A 15,149-nucleotide genomic window follows, 5' to 3' on the forward strand; every position below is an offset into this window, starting at 1 on the left:
AAAAATGCTTTGTATAGCTCAGGAAGAGGATGCTAAAATAATTGAAATTAGGGATGTGCAATTTGGGTTTGATATTCAGTGAAAATAACTGAATTTTACCTGATTTGGTAAAATTCAGTGTTACCTAACTTAAATCTATATTACCGAATTTGATACCAAATTTAAGTTTACCGATTTGGTAAAATTCGTGAAGCGCAGGAACAAAGAAACACTGCGTCCTGCCTTTCCTTTTACCAGATGGGAGCGGGGAGAAGGGAGGAAATCAGAGGCAGAAGAGGGAGGGGGAGTGTGAGTGGCCAATCCTTGCAGAAGTTCTTGTTCTCTGGCCAATGGGATTCTCAAGAAGGATAGTGCCTTTTTAAAACTGCTACAAGGAGTTAAATTAGGAGGCTTGCGTCAGTCAGTTTCCATTTTTCTCTGTTCTGGAGACTGAGAGACACTGCCTGCTTGCTGCTGCTGGCTCTTGGCTTTCTCTCCTGGCCTGCTTTGGACTGTGACTGGATCCTGCTGCCCAGTGAGTGGAGTGGATTCCTGGCTGCTGCCTGGTTTGAAAGTTGCAGACTCACTGGATTTTTCTCTTTGGGGGGAGGGGGTTGGTCTGGTGTCTGGACGGAATAGGGTGGGGGGGAAGGGAATTTTTTTAAAGTTTGCATTTCAAAACCTGCTGTTTTGCTGGGGGGGTGCTTTGGTTGGGCTTTTGTGTAGGCTTTGATTTCTGGCTTATGACGGTTATATTTACTGTTCGTTTTACTGCTTGTTATTCTGGGAGGGCTGTTTTTCCCTGTTGTTGGGCTTTCTTTACAGAACTTTGTTTGGTGTTTTTTGCTGGGTTTTGTTTTCTGTTGGCATAGAAGTTCAGTTTGGACAGATGTTCAACTGTTGTTCATTGTTGTTCTTCTCAAGAGGTGTTTGTTGGGGTGCTTGGTTCAGTTTGTTAACCTAGTGGTGTTTGGGTGTACTTAGTTATGAAGAGTGAAATTTTAAAGTGTTTTTAAAATAAGCTAGTTGTAGGTTTTCCCCATAAGGAATAATGGAGTTTGAGCGTAGCTGGGAGCAACTTGGTCCAATCTTCATGAAATTTGGAGGGTCGTTAGAGGACAGTTAGGAGTAGGACCTCTGCAAATTTGGTGAAATTTAGTAAAAAAACCACCCCCCTGGGCCACCAGAAATTTCCAAATTGAGTTTCCTATAGGAAACAATGGCCAAATTGTACCAAATTTGCTTTGTATTACTGAACCAAACTGGAGAATAAATTCGGTATCCCCCGGATTCTGAACCGATTCAACTGAATTTTTTTTTCTGTGCACATCCCTAATTGAAACTATTTCTTTTTTAAAATTGTCATTCCGTCATCACTCCAAAGTTACTTAAGAAGAACAGATTCAATGTTAACAAAATTTAAAAAATACTGGAATATGCTTATCAATCTATACAAAGCCAATGGAAAAGATTTCAGAAGATTTTTTTATTTTGTAATTTATCTTGGGCAGGTTCCCTGGGGAAGCAGCATAATAAATAACAGTTTCCAGATCCAATCTTGATACTTGAGGGATCATCCTCTCCCATATACAATCTCCCCATCAATTAAGAGCTGTATCCCAAACTGGCTTTATGAGTTCTCACCATTTGAAGTGGGGTGGTGACTGGAGATTAGCTTTATCAGTTGTTTAGTATTCCTCAGATGTGGAATACTTTCCGATAGAAATCTACCTGATACTTTTTTTGTTTAGTTGCCAGATGAACCATTTTAAGTTTCCCAGGCTGTATTGTTATTATTGTTGCTGTATTTACAGTTTGTGTATATGGTGAAGATGAACATACCAAGTTGCCGTTTCTATTTATTCCATGACTTAATTGTAAAACTCAGTTTTTCTGAATCTTTGGTTTGGCATAAAATAAGTCTAGTTATACTTAAAAGTATTCTGGCATGGCAGAAATTTGGGGATATTCTTGTGAAGATATATAATGGATAGAAAATGTTAAGTCTGAATTGGTCACATATATTCAGAAAAAAGTCCAGATACTAATGCTCTGCTTGGATGATGTGTTTTTGAAAAGTTCTCCTCTTCAACATCCTAAGCAGGTATACAAATGCTCACAAGTATTTGCATGGATGAATTTTAACATTCCAGTTTTAAAAATGTGATGTACAGTTGCTAAGCAAAATGGATTTCATAGGCTATTGAACATTCTTACAGAACATGCTGTTTAACTTACCATTTCATTGAATGTAGGATTCCTCGTTTTCCGTGATATTTTGGTTTTCCGTTTAGATGTTTTATGTACGTCTGGAAGCAGGTACGTTTTCACATATGGATTGGGGTCTGTGCCATCATCAGTAACCTGATAGCAACAATGTACTACAATCACAATTTTATATACATTCCTATACTTTTCCAAAGTCATTTATTTGATTTTTCAGGGATATAGTGTTTAGCCTGTGAATCAGGACTCCTCTGCTGGTCTGAATCACACTATTGCCATGAGCTCAGTAGGTGGCTTTGGGTAAGCCACTCCTCTCAGCCCGTTACTCAGATGTATCGTGGGGATAATAACTGACTTTGTTCACCGCTCTATGTGGGGCACTAATCTGTCTAGCTGAGCGGTATATAAGCGCAGTTATTATTATTATATGATGCAGTGGTTAGAGTGTTGGGTGACAACTTGGGAGAATGATGCTCACTGAGTGACGTTGGACCAACCTTTCAGCCTAATCCAACTCAAAGAGTTGCTGCGAAGATAAAAACAGCAGAAGGAGGATGGCAGAACAATGTATATGATTCTGAACTGCTTGGCAAAGGCAGTGTAAAATCAAATTGATACCTTTGTTTACTTACCAGATCTTTAATGTGCATCACCATGATAAACAGAGTGCTATTTCTATATGAGATAGACAACTTGACTTCTCCTCCTACTTTTCCTGCGGTGGGACTTGAAGGACATGTATCTAAAAATAGGTAAAATGTAAATATTTTCCCCTACATTCCAATGTAGGAACTTTGCCTGCTTAGGTCATCATCTTCTTTCACAGAGGTGGAATGGAAATTTAGTTTATAATTTCCTGCCTGCTACGCATTTACATAGTGCCACACCTTACACTGTGTTTCTCCACCCTCCCCTTGTAAGCAGAATATGAACTCAAACTTCCTGGTTCTGGAAGTCTTTGACCCAGTTCCTTGAGACATCTGAATGTGGGTTATGTAGACAAATTAAAATTTGTTTTTTGTCCATATACCAGAATTCAAAACAGGACAGTTTAAAATCCTAGTTTGTGGGGAAGAATCAAACTCCCATTTGTCCAGGCACCTACAATTGAATGTCATGATGAATTGGATCTGGACTGAAGATTTCAGGAACCAGGAAGTCTTCAATTGTACTCTGCACTCATGGGAACAGAAAAAAAAAAGAGTGAGCACAATTTTTCCCCATTGTGAAGAAGCCTGTTTGTGAGGTCTAAAATACCACCATAGCACATATACAATTCTGAAAAGGATGTTTTACTTACTAATTTGTAAAAAAAAAAAAGAGTTACCCTAATCCAATTAGCAAAAATTATTTTAATAGTGAGAAGTTATCTTACATTTCTTATTAAATGGATAATATAGAATTTTGCTGCAGAAGAAAGAAAGAAGAGTTGTGCTTCACAAATAAGCACCAAAAAGGTAAAGTGATGCATGGAAGTAATAAGAATCCAGCTATACTGTTGTTCAAGGAAATTTAATTTGCCTGAAGATGGTAGCGTGAATGAAGCATGGACACAGTGTATTTTTTAAAAAGTTCAATACATTCTCTGTTTTCTTGTGTGGATCCCCCACCGCCTTAGAACATTTCTAGTATTCACAACACAGTGAGCTTATCATCTTTCGTGCAAAAATAATATTCTTACCAGTACACCTAGCTATTCCATCAATTCCTTCAGCTTTTTCATCACGGAGTAAGGGGTGGAAGAAAGTATAAATAAGATCACACTGGATTGATAAAGACAAAAAAAATATATTAAGTTGACTATATCAAGCATGAAGTCTGGAAACAAAGTCATTAATATACTTTATATAATCACCTCTGACACATCGGTCGATGTATTCATTAAACTCTGTATGTAGCTGTTCAGCTCTACTTTCCTCTTGGCAGCTACATCCTTTATGTGAGTCCTTCCAAGAACCATCTTGTTAGGAAAGCTACAACACAGATACCAGTGATTCAGCAACAAGCAGTACTAACTGTTAACTGAAATCCAAATATTGAATAAAAGTAATATAATCCAGGACTCTTATTTTTGTAGCCCAAAGGGAGATCTCACAAGAGAGGAGCTTCAGGGATACTACCAACTACATTACATTACTGTCAGGTTCCAATACTTCTACAATATAAAGTCTACTCAGTGCATGATAACATGGCAATATAGTGCTTTAACTAGACTAAAACACTGTATTGAATCCCTTAAACTACTCTTCCTTCCGAATGCCACTTGCAGAACCACAAATAATTAATGTTCAAGAACAAGGTGCTGTTATAGTCATTTTCAGGAGGAAAAAAAGTTTCTATTTATCTGTGTATCTTAAGGGAAGCCTGCATGAAGAGGTCAGGAAAGCTCCCTCTTCCTGACTTTCCACAAACTATGCACAACTGAATTATTCAGGAGAGCCTTCTTTCTCAGGTAATAGGGCTGTGCTGTAAAAATTAGCTGAGAAAACCTTTGGAAAAGGGTCAGGGACTGTAGACTATACAACTCGGTATTATATCTGTTGATGTACGTTCTTACTGGGTAGTTTCTGCATCATTAAATATCATATTTAATTACTTTTGCATTGTTTAGCAAGGTTTCATTTCTGTTTGGAGCACAGGGGCTTGCACCTAGTGGACCAGTTGATCCAGCAATGCAGCCTTCTCAAGCCTCAGTCTAAACAGGCTGGGAGGTGATTTGGCTCAGCTGCATCTGCTGGGCAGGTGTTGGAGCTCAGGAGGCAGCATCGTGCTCTAGCTAGGACTCTGCAAGGAATCACTGTTCTCAGTACTCTGCTCTGGGTTTACAGTGAGGTTGCATGCAGCCAGTTTAGCGCTTCTCTTCCTATGTGCTGCCTCAGCCTGGGCCCTTTGCTGCTGCCTTTTCTATATAGTGTTGGTGGGTCCTGAGGGACTAAGGCCCTGGTTATGTCTGCTGTCTGGCAGAAGCCCTGCATCTGTCTCGGGCTGGCAGTGTGGGCTAATTTGCCAGCTCTGGCAGAGTGGCTTCTGGTAGAGCTGGGGCAGTCAGTAGATGTCTCTTCTGTGTCAAGCCCTTCCTGGTCCTGCTGGCCCTCCTGGTCCAGGCTCCTCAGGACTTTCTCTCAAACATTCTGGGTCAGGCCACTCTTGGCTAGAACCCTCTGAGTCGGAGTCCTTGGTCTGGTCAGAGGTTGGGTCAGCAGGGGTCATGACACAAGGTCATTGGAATTATTGAATATCTAAGCCTAACAATGCCAAAAACTGGGTATCAGTCTGTGACCAGATGTTAATACAGAAAGATACTTTTTATTTTATTGGAGATGGACTTGGAAGATACAGAGTTTGTTTCAGGAAATAACTGACTTATTTTTTAGATATAGGAAGTCAGTCAATTAACACTGAAGATATATTGAGACATGTGAATCTATCTAACCCATGTACTGTAGTGATGGGAGTACCTCTATCTTTCTTTGAAGACTTATCCCTCACCTACAGAATCTGTCCTGGAAAGGAATTCATTGATGCATAAACAGAGAAAAAAAGTTTCTAGAATGGGTCAGTTTTATATTTTGGTTGGCATACTCAGCACCAGCTGCTGAGACAGACCTCTGCCTGATACCCTGGAAAACTGCTGCTAATTTAGAGGTAGGATTAGCTATGGGTAGGCCTACCTATGGGCAAGATGCGACCACAGCATACTTCAAAATGTTTTAATGTAAACTTATTCTCACAGGTTCATTGTAGAGCAAATCTTAGGAAGGCAAAACATTATGTCTGTGTAGAGAAGCAATTTACTACCAGTAAATGCAGTATTTTAACTTAAGATTTGTTTGAAACATACCCAGGTAATTTCCAAAGAGGAAACAGGATGCCAAGCTTGTTGTGGAGTTCCTGAAATTCATCAAATGTCCGAAAGATGAATGTGGGTTCAACTTGCCCCTCCCTTAAAACTCTGACAACATAGATCTGCCAAATCAGAAAGCAAATCAGTAACTTTTCAAATGAATACATACAAGATAAATCAGTTGTCCATCAAGCCAAGAAGATAGGCAAAAAATAGTGTTAGCTGATTAGATTTTAGGCTTTAAGAACCATGATTTTCATATCAGAAGTTGACACTATTTAATTACTACCTTTCTTAAACAATCACAAGGAAGACCAGAAATCTAAGTGCATCAATAAGATGAACAGCTGTAGTGAGGAGTAGGGATGTGCGTTTCGGCTTTCTGAATGCCGAAAGAAAGCCGAAACAAAAGTGTTTCGTCTTCTTTCGGGTTAGCCGAAACGTTTCAGAGAAAGCCGAAACGTTTCGGCTTAGCTGAAAGAAAAAAAGCCGAAACGTTTCGGCTTCTTTCGGCTTTCCAATAGGAAAATGCCTCTGGCTTCCCGGACGTCTGGGGGAGACATTTTCCCACCGAATCAGCCCAAAATTGGTGGGGACCTTCCTCTAACCCCTCTCTAAAACCCCCCAAGTTTCAGACCGATTGGACTTCGGGGGGCCATGTTATGGCCCCCCAAAGCAGGTCCCCCTATCCTCCCATAAGAAAGCGAAGGAGCAGCATATTGTTAGCATGCTGCTGCTCATCTTCTTCATTATTTCCTATGGGGAAAAAATGAAGAAGCAGGCTTCCTTTGCCAGGGGTGGCATTTTGCATGCAAAAAGCCCCCTTACCCTCAGGGGCCCTTCTCCCACCCTTCCTCCCACCCCCCACCAAGGCTCAGACTGCTCCCACTTGGGGGGGGCATTTCATGGCCTCCCCAAGTAGGTGCTCTGCTCTCATCTCTACCACTGACAGCTGGGGGAGGCTTGTCTTGCCAGGGGTGGCATTTTGCATGCAAAATGCCCCCCAGCCCTCAGGGGCCCTTCTCCCACCCCTCCTCCCACCCCCCACCAAGGCTCAGACTGCTCCCACTTGGGGGGGCCATTTCATGGCCTCCCCAAGTAGGTCCTCTCAGCCCCTAAAGTCCACCCCTTACAGCCCCACACAAACCCAATTCCCCCCCCCAGCTGCCACACACGGACCCAAATCCCCACATTAGCCCCTCACAGACCCAAATCCACCCCCACCTGCCCCACACCCATAACCCCAGGAACAGGCTGGCAAAGGCCAGCCCTCTCCCTTTGTTCCCTATGCTGGGAACTTCTAAACTCTCTTTCCCTGGGCAATTCTGCACAGCCCAGGGGTGCCACAATGGTGGGCACACTTCTGAGTGCCAGCTGGTCCCTGTGAAAGAGCACCTGAACCACAGACACCCTCCCTCAAATTCCCCCATCACCTACAGAGATGGCTGGCCAGCCAGCCCCATTGTTCCCTATGATGGGAACCAACTGCACAACAAAGAATAAAACACGAACAACACAAAATAAAGTTTTTTAAAAATTATTTTCTCCCTTTCAAAGTACAAGTAGGCAAAGCATTATGACACATTACACCAGCAGTCCCCCACACAGAAAAATTAACACAACTCACTTAACATCAGAGAATCACAAAACACGATTCCTGTCAAAAACACTTTATTTCTTGAACAGCTTTAGGGCATGATAGAAGTGTACTACACAAAATAATACAACCCACTTCACCGTTTTTGACAGCAGTTGTGTTTGTGTGATTCTCTGATGTGAAGTGAGTTGTGTTATTTTTATGTAGTACACTGCTTTCATGCTCTGTTGTGCCTTCCTACTGTGTAACCTAAAACAGTTAAGGAAATAAAGTGCTTTTGACAGCAATATTTTGGGGTGATTCTCTGATGTTAAGTGAGTTGTGTTATTTTTGTGTAAGATACTGCTGCCATGCCCTTTGGTGCGCCCCCCCTGCTGTGTATCCTAAAGCTGTTCAAGAAATAAAGTGTTTTTGACAGGAATCGTGTTTTGTGATTCTCTGATGTTAAGCGAGTTGTGTTATTTTTGTGTAAGATACTGCTGTCATGCCCTTTGGTGTGCCCCGCTGCTGTGTAACCTAAAGCTGTTCAAGAAATAAAGTGTTTTTGACAGGAATCGTGTTTTGTTGTGCAGTTGGTTCCCATCATAGGGAACAATGATGGGGCTGGCTGGCCAGCCATCTCTGTAGGTGGTGGGGGAATTTGAGGGAGGGTGTCTGTGGTTCAGGTGCTCTTTTACAGGGACCAGCTGGCACTCAGAAGTGTGCCCACCATTGTGGCACCCCTAGGCTGTGCAGAATTGCCCAGGGAAAGAGAGTTTAGAAGTTCCCAGCATAGGGAACAAAGGGAGAGGGCTGGCCTTTGCCAGCCTGTTCCTGGGGTTATGGGTGTGGGGCAGGTGGGGGTGGATTTGGGTCTGTGATGGGCTAATGTGGGGATTTGGGTCTGTGTGTGGCAGCTGGGGGGGAATTGGGTTTGTGTGGGGCTGTAAGGGGTGGACTTTAGGGGCTGAGAGGACCTACTTGGGGAGGCCATGAAATGGCCCCCCCAAGTGGGAGCAGGCTGAGCCTTGGTGGGGGGTGAGAGGAGGGGTGAGAGAAGGGCCCGAGGGCTGGGGGGCATTTTGCATGCAAAATGCCACCCCTGGCAAGACAAGCCTCCCCCAGCTGTCAGTGGTAGAGATTAGAGCACCTACTTGGGGAGGTCATGAAATGGCCCCCCCCGAGTGGGAGCAGTCTGAGCCTTGGTGGGGGGTGTGAGGAGGGGTGGGAGAAGGGCCCCTGAGGGCTGGGGGCCATTTTGCATGCAAAATGCCACCCCTGGCAAGACAAGCCTCCCCCAGCTGTCAGTGGTAGAGATTAGAGCACCTACTTGGGGAGGCCATGAAATGCCCCCCCAAGTGGGAAAAGGCTGAGCCTTGGTGGGGGGTGGGAGGAAGGGTGGGAGAAGGGCCCCTGAGGGTAAGGGGGCATTTTGCATGCAAAATGCCACCCCTGGCAAAGGAAGCCTGCTTCTTCATTTTTTCCCCATAGGAAATAATGAAGAAGATGAGCAGCAGCATGCTAACAATATGCTGCTCCTTCGCTTTCTTATGGGAGGATAGGGGGACCTGCTTTGAGGGGCCATAACATGGCCCCCCAAAGTCCAATCGGTCTGAAACTTGGGGGGGGGGGTTTAGAGAAGTGTTAGAGGAAGGTCCCCACCAATTTTGGGCTGATTCGGTGGGAAAATGCCTCCCCCAGACGTCCGGGAAGACGGAGGCATTTTCCCATTGAAAAAGCCGAAAGCCGAAAGCAAGCCGAAACAAAGCCGAAAGCCGAAACGGCTGGCCGTTTCGGCTTTCAGCTTATTCGAAAGAGATTCTTCTTTCGGCTTTCGGCTTTAGCCGAAATTTTTTGGCTTGCACACCCCTAGTGAGGAGATGAGCTTGGAGATATGGAGACTGCTTGGAAATTAGCTTGGAGACATGGAGACAGCTTCCCATGTTCACCCTGATGGCAGTATGTTATGCATCCGAAGAGGAAAACCAAACAAGGGAAGCAGCTACAGAGATGACAATATATAAACCTAGAAACATTTTCTTTACAGGCGTTACAGCATCACAAGGTCATAACCTGAGAGCCATGGCTGTTGAAACAGACCCCTCTACACACAGAAATATACAAGAATTGTCTATGGCTTCCTAATCTAAAGGGGAGATACAAAAGTGCACATGTAGGAGCAACAGTCTTGAAATTTTCTTATGAGCCTCTAACTCAGTGTTGTTCCACTTCAGCATCCCACATCTGCAATCCCATATTGTGTATAGACATCCTTGTTACTTCTTCATCCTCTCAACACTACAGTAAATATTAAGTAGCAAATTTTTATCCTTGTCCTTCAGGTAAACGCAACATTTATTTATTTGTGGTATTTACATATCCCACTTTTCTCCTAACACAGACAGGACTTAAGATGGGTAACAGTAAATCCCTCTAATAATATAATCAAAACAGCTAATTGAAACACGTATTCCCAAGCCTACACATCTATAGCCTTCAAGCTGTTTTATAACCTCACTAGAAGGTCCCATGGTACCTCCTGGAAGGCTGCTTCACAGGATTGAAACATTTTTAAAAGTCCTGGACTGTAGGATATTGAATCCTTGAGAACAGGGTTGCTAGCCTCCAGGTAGTGGCTGGAGATTTCCCAGAATTACAAATGATCTCCAGTTGATAGATATCAGTACTCCTGGAGAAAATGGTTGCTTTGGAGGGTGCACTCTATGGCATTATACCCCACTGATGCCTCTCTCCTCCCCAAACCCCATTGGGGGCTCCATCCCCCAAATCTCTAGGAATTTCCCAACCCAGACCTGGCAACCCTACTTGTGAATGAGGGACTTCCAGGAGACCCTGTACTGAAGAGTAAAACAGTGCCCCACACCCATCTCCTGGAAGCCATCAAGAGATAGGAGTCCTCATGTCATGTTTCAAGAACAGTTTTTTCTGGTTCCTTGAAGTACGTCAGTGGCTTATATGTGGCCAAGATGTTTCCTCTACTGAGACCTTCATACAAAAGAAATAAGTAATACTGCTAGCCTCTAATATCAGATACATTATATGTGGTGACTGGCTTAAAGGTAATGTGCTGTATGTGCACATTTCCTTTTGAGTGTGGAGTTGTAATAGCCTATTTTCAAATCAAGAAGCTCTTTTCGGCAAGTAAGGCAAGGGAGATTACCTAGCTCTTTTTCCAAGAGTCTTCATTCCTACATAGTAGTTATTACCTCGCTAGATAGATTTCATTGCCTCTCTGTCATCATAATCTATAGTCCACCCTTCTCACTAGGACTCAAGGTGGACTACAAGAACAGTAAACAGATGACAAAATATGGTAACATTTGATTCTAACAGCAAGGTATTATAGAAGTAAGCAACAGTTATCTGACTCGGGGCTTGACAGTTACATTGACACCAAAATGAAAAATAACAGAATTTAAAACTGACACAGTATGGATGGGGGAAAGGTGAAAACATTCTGGTTAGAAGTGAATGAGAGAAAACAAGATAGATGCAGAAAATATGCTTAGAAATCAAAACATAATACACTTACATAATATTTATCTGGGCTGTATCTCTTGTGGTATGTAAATACAGATACTTCCTTGATACGGCCATCTTGTTTAAGTGAGTATGTTTTAGGAGAGAAAGAGAGTATGGGCTCATCATTGGAAGGTAGGCCTGAAAAGCGGAGCTGAGCAAGGTTGTGAATGAAGAAATTAAACTTTGTGGCAACACTTCCCAAACTTGATTCAATCAGTCTGAAACAAAGGAAATATTAATTACATTCTGTTCCATGTTACAAAGCATGCATAATATTTTGTTATGTTTTCAAAACAGAATTTCAAGCAATTACTCTACTACATGGGTCCCCAACTTCTTTGATCCTAGAAACATCTTTGGAATATGATATGGAGTGGTGGGTGCAACCACAAAATGGCTGCCACAAGAGGAGGAGCAAACTACAAATTGTCAGGAAGTGAGGTCATGCATAACTTTAATACTAGTATTACAGAAAGAATCTCTTTGGATTTTCAAACTAAAGACATTGATGCCAACAGGGTTGAATGCGAACATTGACTTTTCATATTTTTTATAACTTGATTATGTTAATAGGGCTTGTCACTAGGGAACCTGTCCCTTTAAGAAGGTTTGAATACCTTGTATTGAGTAGGGCAGTACATATTAAAAGCAAAAATATCCACGGGCAGCCACACCCCTACCTGATGCGAGTCTGAGAACAATAATGCTTTGGGTTGAAGTTAAGAACAATGTAATTATAGGAATATTTTACATTATGAGGGGGCCTTGAATATGACTGTAAATGTGTCATTTACAGTGCTTGTAACTACCCTGAAGAAGGTTGCTCTGAAATGGGAAGAAGAACTCTGGCTCGCCTGTTGTGTAGTTACAGGTCTCATCCTAGAAACCAGGGGTCATTTCGTAGAAAAAGAACTGGAGGAACTCATTATCATAGCTCATTAAACTCATCAGCATATGCCACGCCCCTTGACATCACCAGAAGTGTGTCATTAGCATAACTGATTTGCATATGCCACACCCCCTGACATCACCTATCCTGGCTGTTTTGGACCCAATCCTGGCCATTCAGGGCAGAAATTGGGCCCAAAATGCAAAAGGGGGCTGAAAATGGCCAAAAAGGTCAGGATCGGGCCACTGCTGAGTGGGAGAGTGATCCACCACCCATCAGAGGCCCAATCCGGGCTGTTTCGGCCCCAATACAGGCTGAAACAGGCCCAAAATGGCAGACAGTCAAGTGGGCAGGGCCACCTGACATGTGACCTCTTTGGGGAACTGCCGGAACTGCATTCCTGTGCGTTCCCCCTTGAAATGAGCCCTGCTAGGAACTCACAGCACTATCTTGGACCTATTTGTTTATAAACATGAACCCTGATGAGACGCCACTTGATGACTATGACAATCCACATGGAATCATTGTTATGAATTATTTTGCATTACTAATATTAAACTGTGTTGCATACTCTTTGAAGATTCTAAGAGGTTACTGGCACCTTTTGTAACAGATTTACTCATTGTATGAAAATGTGATATTTATTGTGGTATACTTGAATCTATGAGCACTTGCACTTTAAACGCTGAGATTTTTTTTAAGAGTACATCAGACTTACCAGGTTTGCCTCAAATTATGATTTATGGTGTTATGTTGCTTTAATAACATCTTGATTGAATATATATTCAAAATAAGACAAATCGCCTAAATATTTAAGTTCAACAATATTGCTTTATTTGTATCTTTACTTTACATCTAGTTAGTTTTCACGGCTGCTAGCTATTCACTAGTCAGGTTCCTGCTGATGACAGGCAATCTCTAAGTGGCCTGCTTTCTCCTGTCAACCACTGGCCATAACTGCTGGGAGATTACCTGCCATCGGCAAGAACCTGGTAAGCCTAGTGATGAAGAAAATGACGAGTGAGAAAAGGTCCAAAAAACAGATTAGATTAATGGTAGCACTCTGAGTCCACTTGGTATTTTATATGTGATACTTGCTATTTAATATTTGTAATTAATTGATACCCCATTGATAAACTTTTGTTGTTAAATCTACAGTATATTATTAGCTGGATTTTAAATTGATATTATTAAACGTTATAATATTATGTAGTATTTTAATCTTATAAAATGTATTTTATTATTTTGGTATACATGTATTTTATCAGTTATTTACTGTTTTGGTACAAAAATTTAAGGACCACAATCTAAAGAACTTCATTGTTCAAAGGCTTTACATAAACACAAAAAGGAAGAAGGAATGTCAGCACAGATATTGATAATAAACATTTAAGCACAATAGTTATATTCTTTCCATTTTTATATCGGAAGAACTTTTATAGTAACTGATGTTTAAAAAATATTATTAATTATATATTTTTTATTATTATTTTTTTAAAGATTTTTATTGGGTGAGTAAAATTTAATATTACAAATTTTTTGATTAATACCCTCATTTCCATATTCCCCCACCCTTTCCCCTCCCCCTTTATCTCAGACTTCCAACAGTTTTCCAACCTACTGTCTAAATCTACTGCTTATATCTCTTTTTCTTTTCTTATTCATTCTAATATACTACTAAAATAGATATTATATGTTAAACTATAAAAAAACCTAATATCAAATTAACAATTACAACATGTTTCTAACTTATCTCTGCTCCTCTTGTAAAGATTGCTCTCTCTTCCCTTCTGCCAAATTAATAGTTATCTAGCACCCACATTTCTCCCTTTACGTCCCACTTCTTTTCCAAATACTGTTTTAGTTTCCCCCAATCATTAAAGAATCCCTCTGGACTCTGTTCTCTCAGCTTTCTTGTCATTTTGTTCATTTCTGCCATGTACAGCAATTTTTGTATCCAATTTTCAATAGATGGTACTTCTTTTGTCTTCCATTTCTGGGCGTATAAAATTCTTGCCGCTGTTGTCATGTAAAATAGTAATGTTCTATATTGCCTGGGAATCCCCTCCATATTCAAATTCAACAACAGCAGTTCTGGGTTCTTATTTATTTGAATTTGTAAAATTGCAGTCATAGCTTCTATAATATCTCCCCAGAACTGCTTTGCTACCTCACAGGTCCACCACATACGATATAATGATCCTTCATGGTTTTTACATTTCCAGCACTTACCTGACATTTTGTTATTCCCATATGCTATTTTCTTCGGCGTTAAGTACCATCTACATATCATCTTGTAAACATTTTCTTTAATATTAGTACAAGTCAATATCTTCAATGTATTTTTCCATAAGTATTCCCATGCCTCCATTGTTATGTCTCTATTGCAGTTTATAGCCCACTTCACCATCTGGACTTTAACAGTTTCGTCTTCTGTATACCATTTTAACAAGATCCTATAAACATTAGAAATCTTTTTCTTGCCTTCTTGTAGTATACAGTCTTCCAATTCCAAATTTTTCCATTTAAATTCCGATTTTATACGATCCGAATCATATAAATCTTTAATCTGCCTATATTGGAACCATCCGTAATAAGATACTTCATCTTCTGTTTTAAGCTTAATCATATTCTGCTCCATTTTCAACACCTCTTTATATGACACACATTGTTCCCTATTATAAATTATCCTCGGGTCAATGGCTTCCATTGGCACCACCCACGTCGGGATACCTTCATCCAAATATTTTTTATATTTTTGCCAGACCGTGAAGAGACTTCACCTAATATAATGATGCAGAAACATAGAGTCCGCTTTAATTTTATCGTACCATAAGTACGCATGCCAACCAAAAAATTTTTTATATCCTTCGAGAGTTAAGAGTTTAAGATTCTCTAACAACATCCATTCTTTAAGCCACACCAAACATACTGCTTCATGGTATAGTCTTATATTTGGTAATTGTAATCCCCCTCTTTCTTTGGCATCACATAAGACTTTCATCTTCACTCGAGCCTTCTTCCCTGCCCATACAAGGTCCGATATTTTCCTTTGCCACTTGTCAAATTGCTTGTTGTCTCTTATTATTGGT

The 15,149-nt window shown here is 41.2% G+C and overlaps 1 protein-coding gene across 1 annotated transcript in view; it reads right to left on the reverse strand.

The window, feature by feature from the left end:
* Positions 1-15,149, reverse strand: part of PIK3C2A (phosphatidylinositol-4-phosphate 3-kinase catalytic subunit type 2 alpha) — a 112,013-nt gene that overhangs the window by 4,756 nt on the left and 92,108 nt on the right. The window contains exons 27-32 of the mRNA XM_054970575.1: positions 11,179-11,386; positions 6,047-6,171; positions 4,061-4,178; positions 3,887-3,968; positions 2,838-2,947; positions 2,218-2,343 (exon numbers count right to left, since the gene is read on the reverse strand). Of these exons, the coding sequence (XP_054826550.1) occupies positions 2,218-2,343; positions 2,838-2,947; positions 3,887-3,968; positions 4,061-4,178; positions 6,047-6,171; positions 11,179-11,386 (769 nt within the window). The remainder of the gene's footprint in view (positions 1-2,217; positions 2,344-2,837; positions 2,948-3,886; positions 3,969-4,060; positions 4,179-6,046; positions 6,172-11,178; positions 11,387-15,149) is intronic.

Source organism: Eublepharis macularius, chromosome 2 (assembly GCF_028583425.1).
Source record: "Eublepharis macularius isolate TG4126 chromosome 2, MPM_Emac_v1.0, whole genome shotgun sequence".
NCBI lineage: Eukaryota > Metazoa > Chordata > Lepidosauria > Squamata > Eublepharidae > Eublepharis > Eublepharis macularius.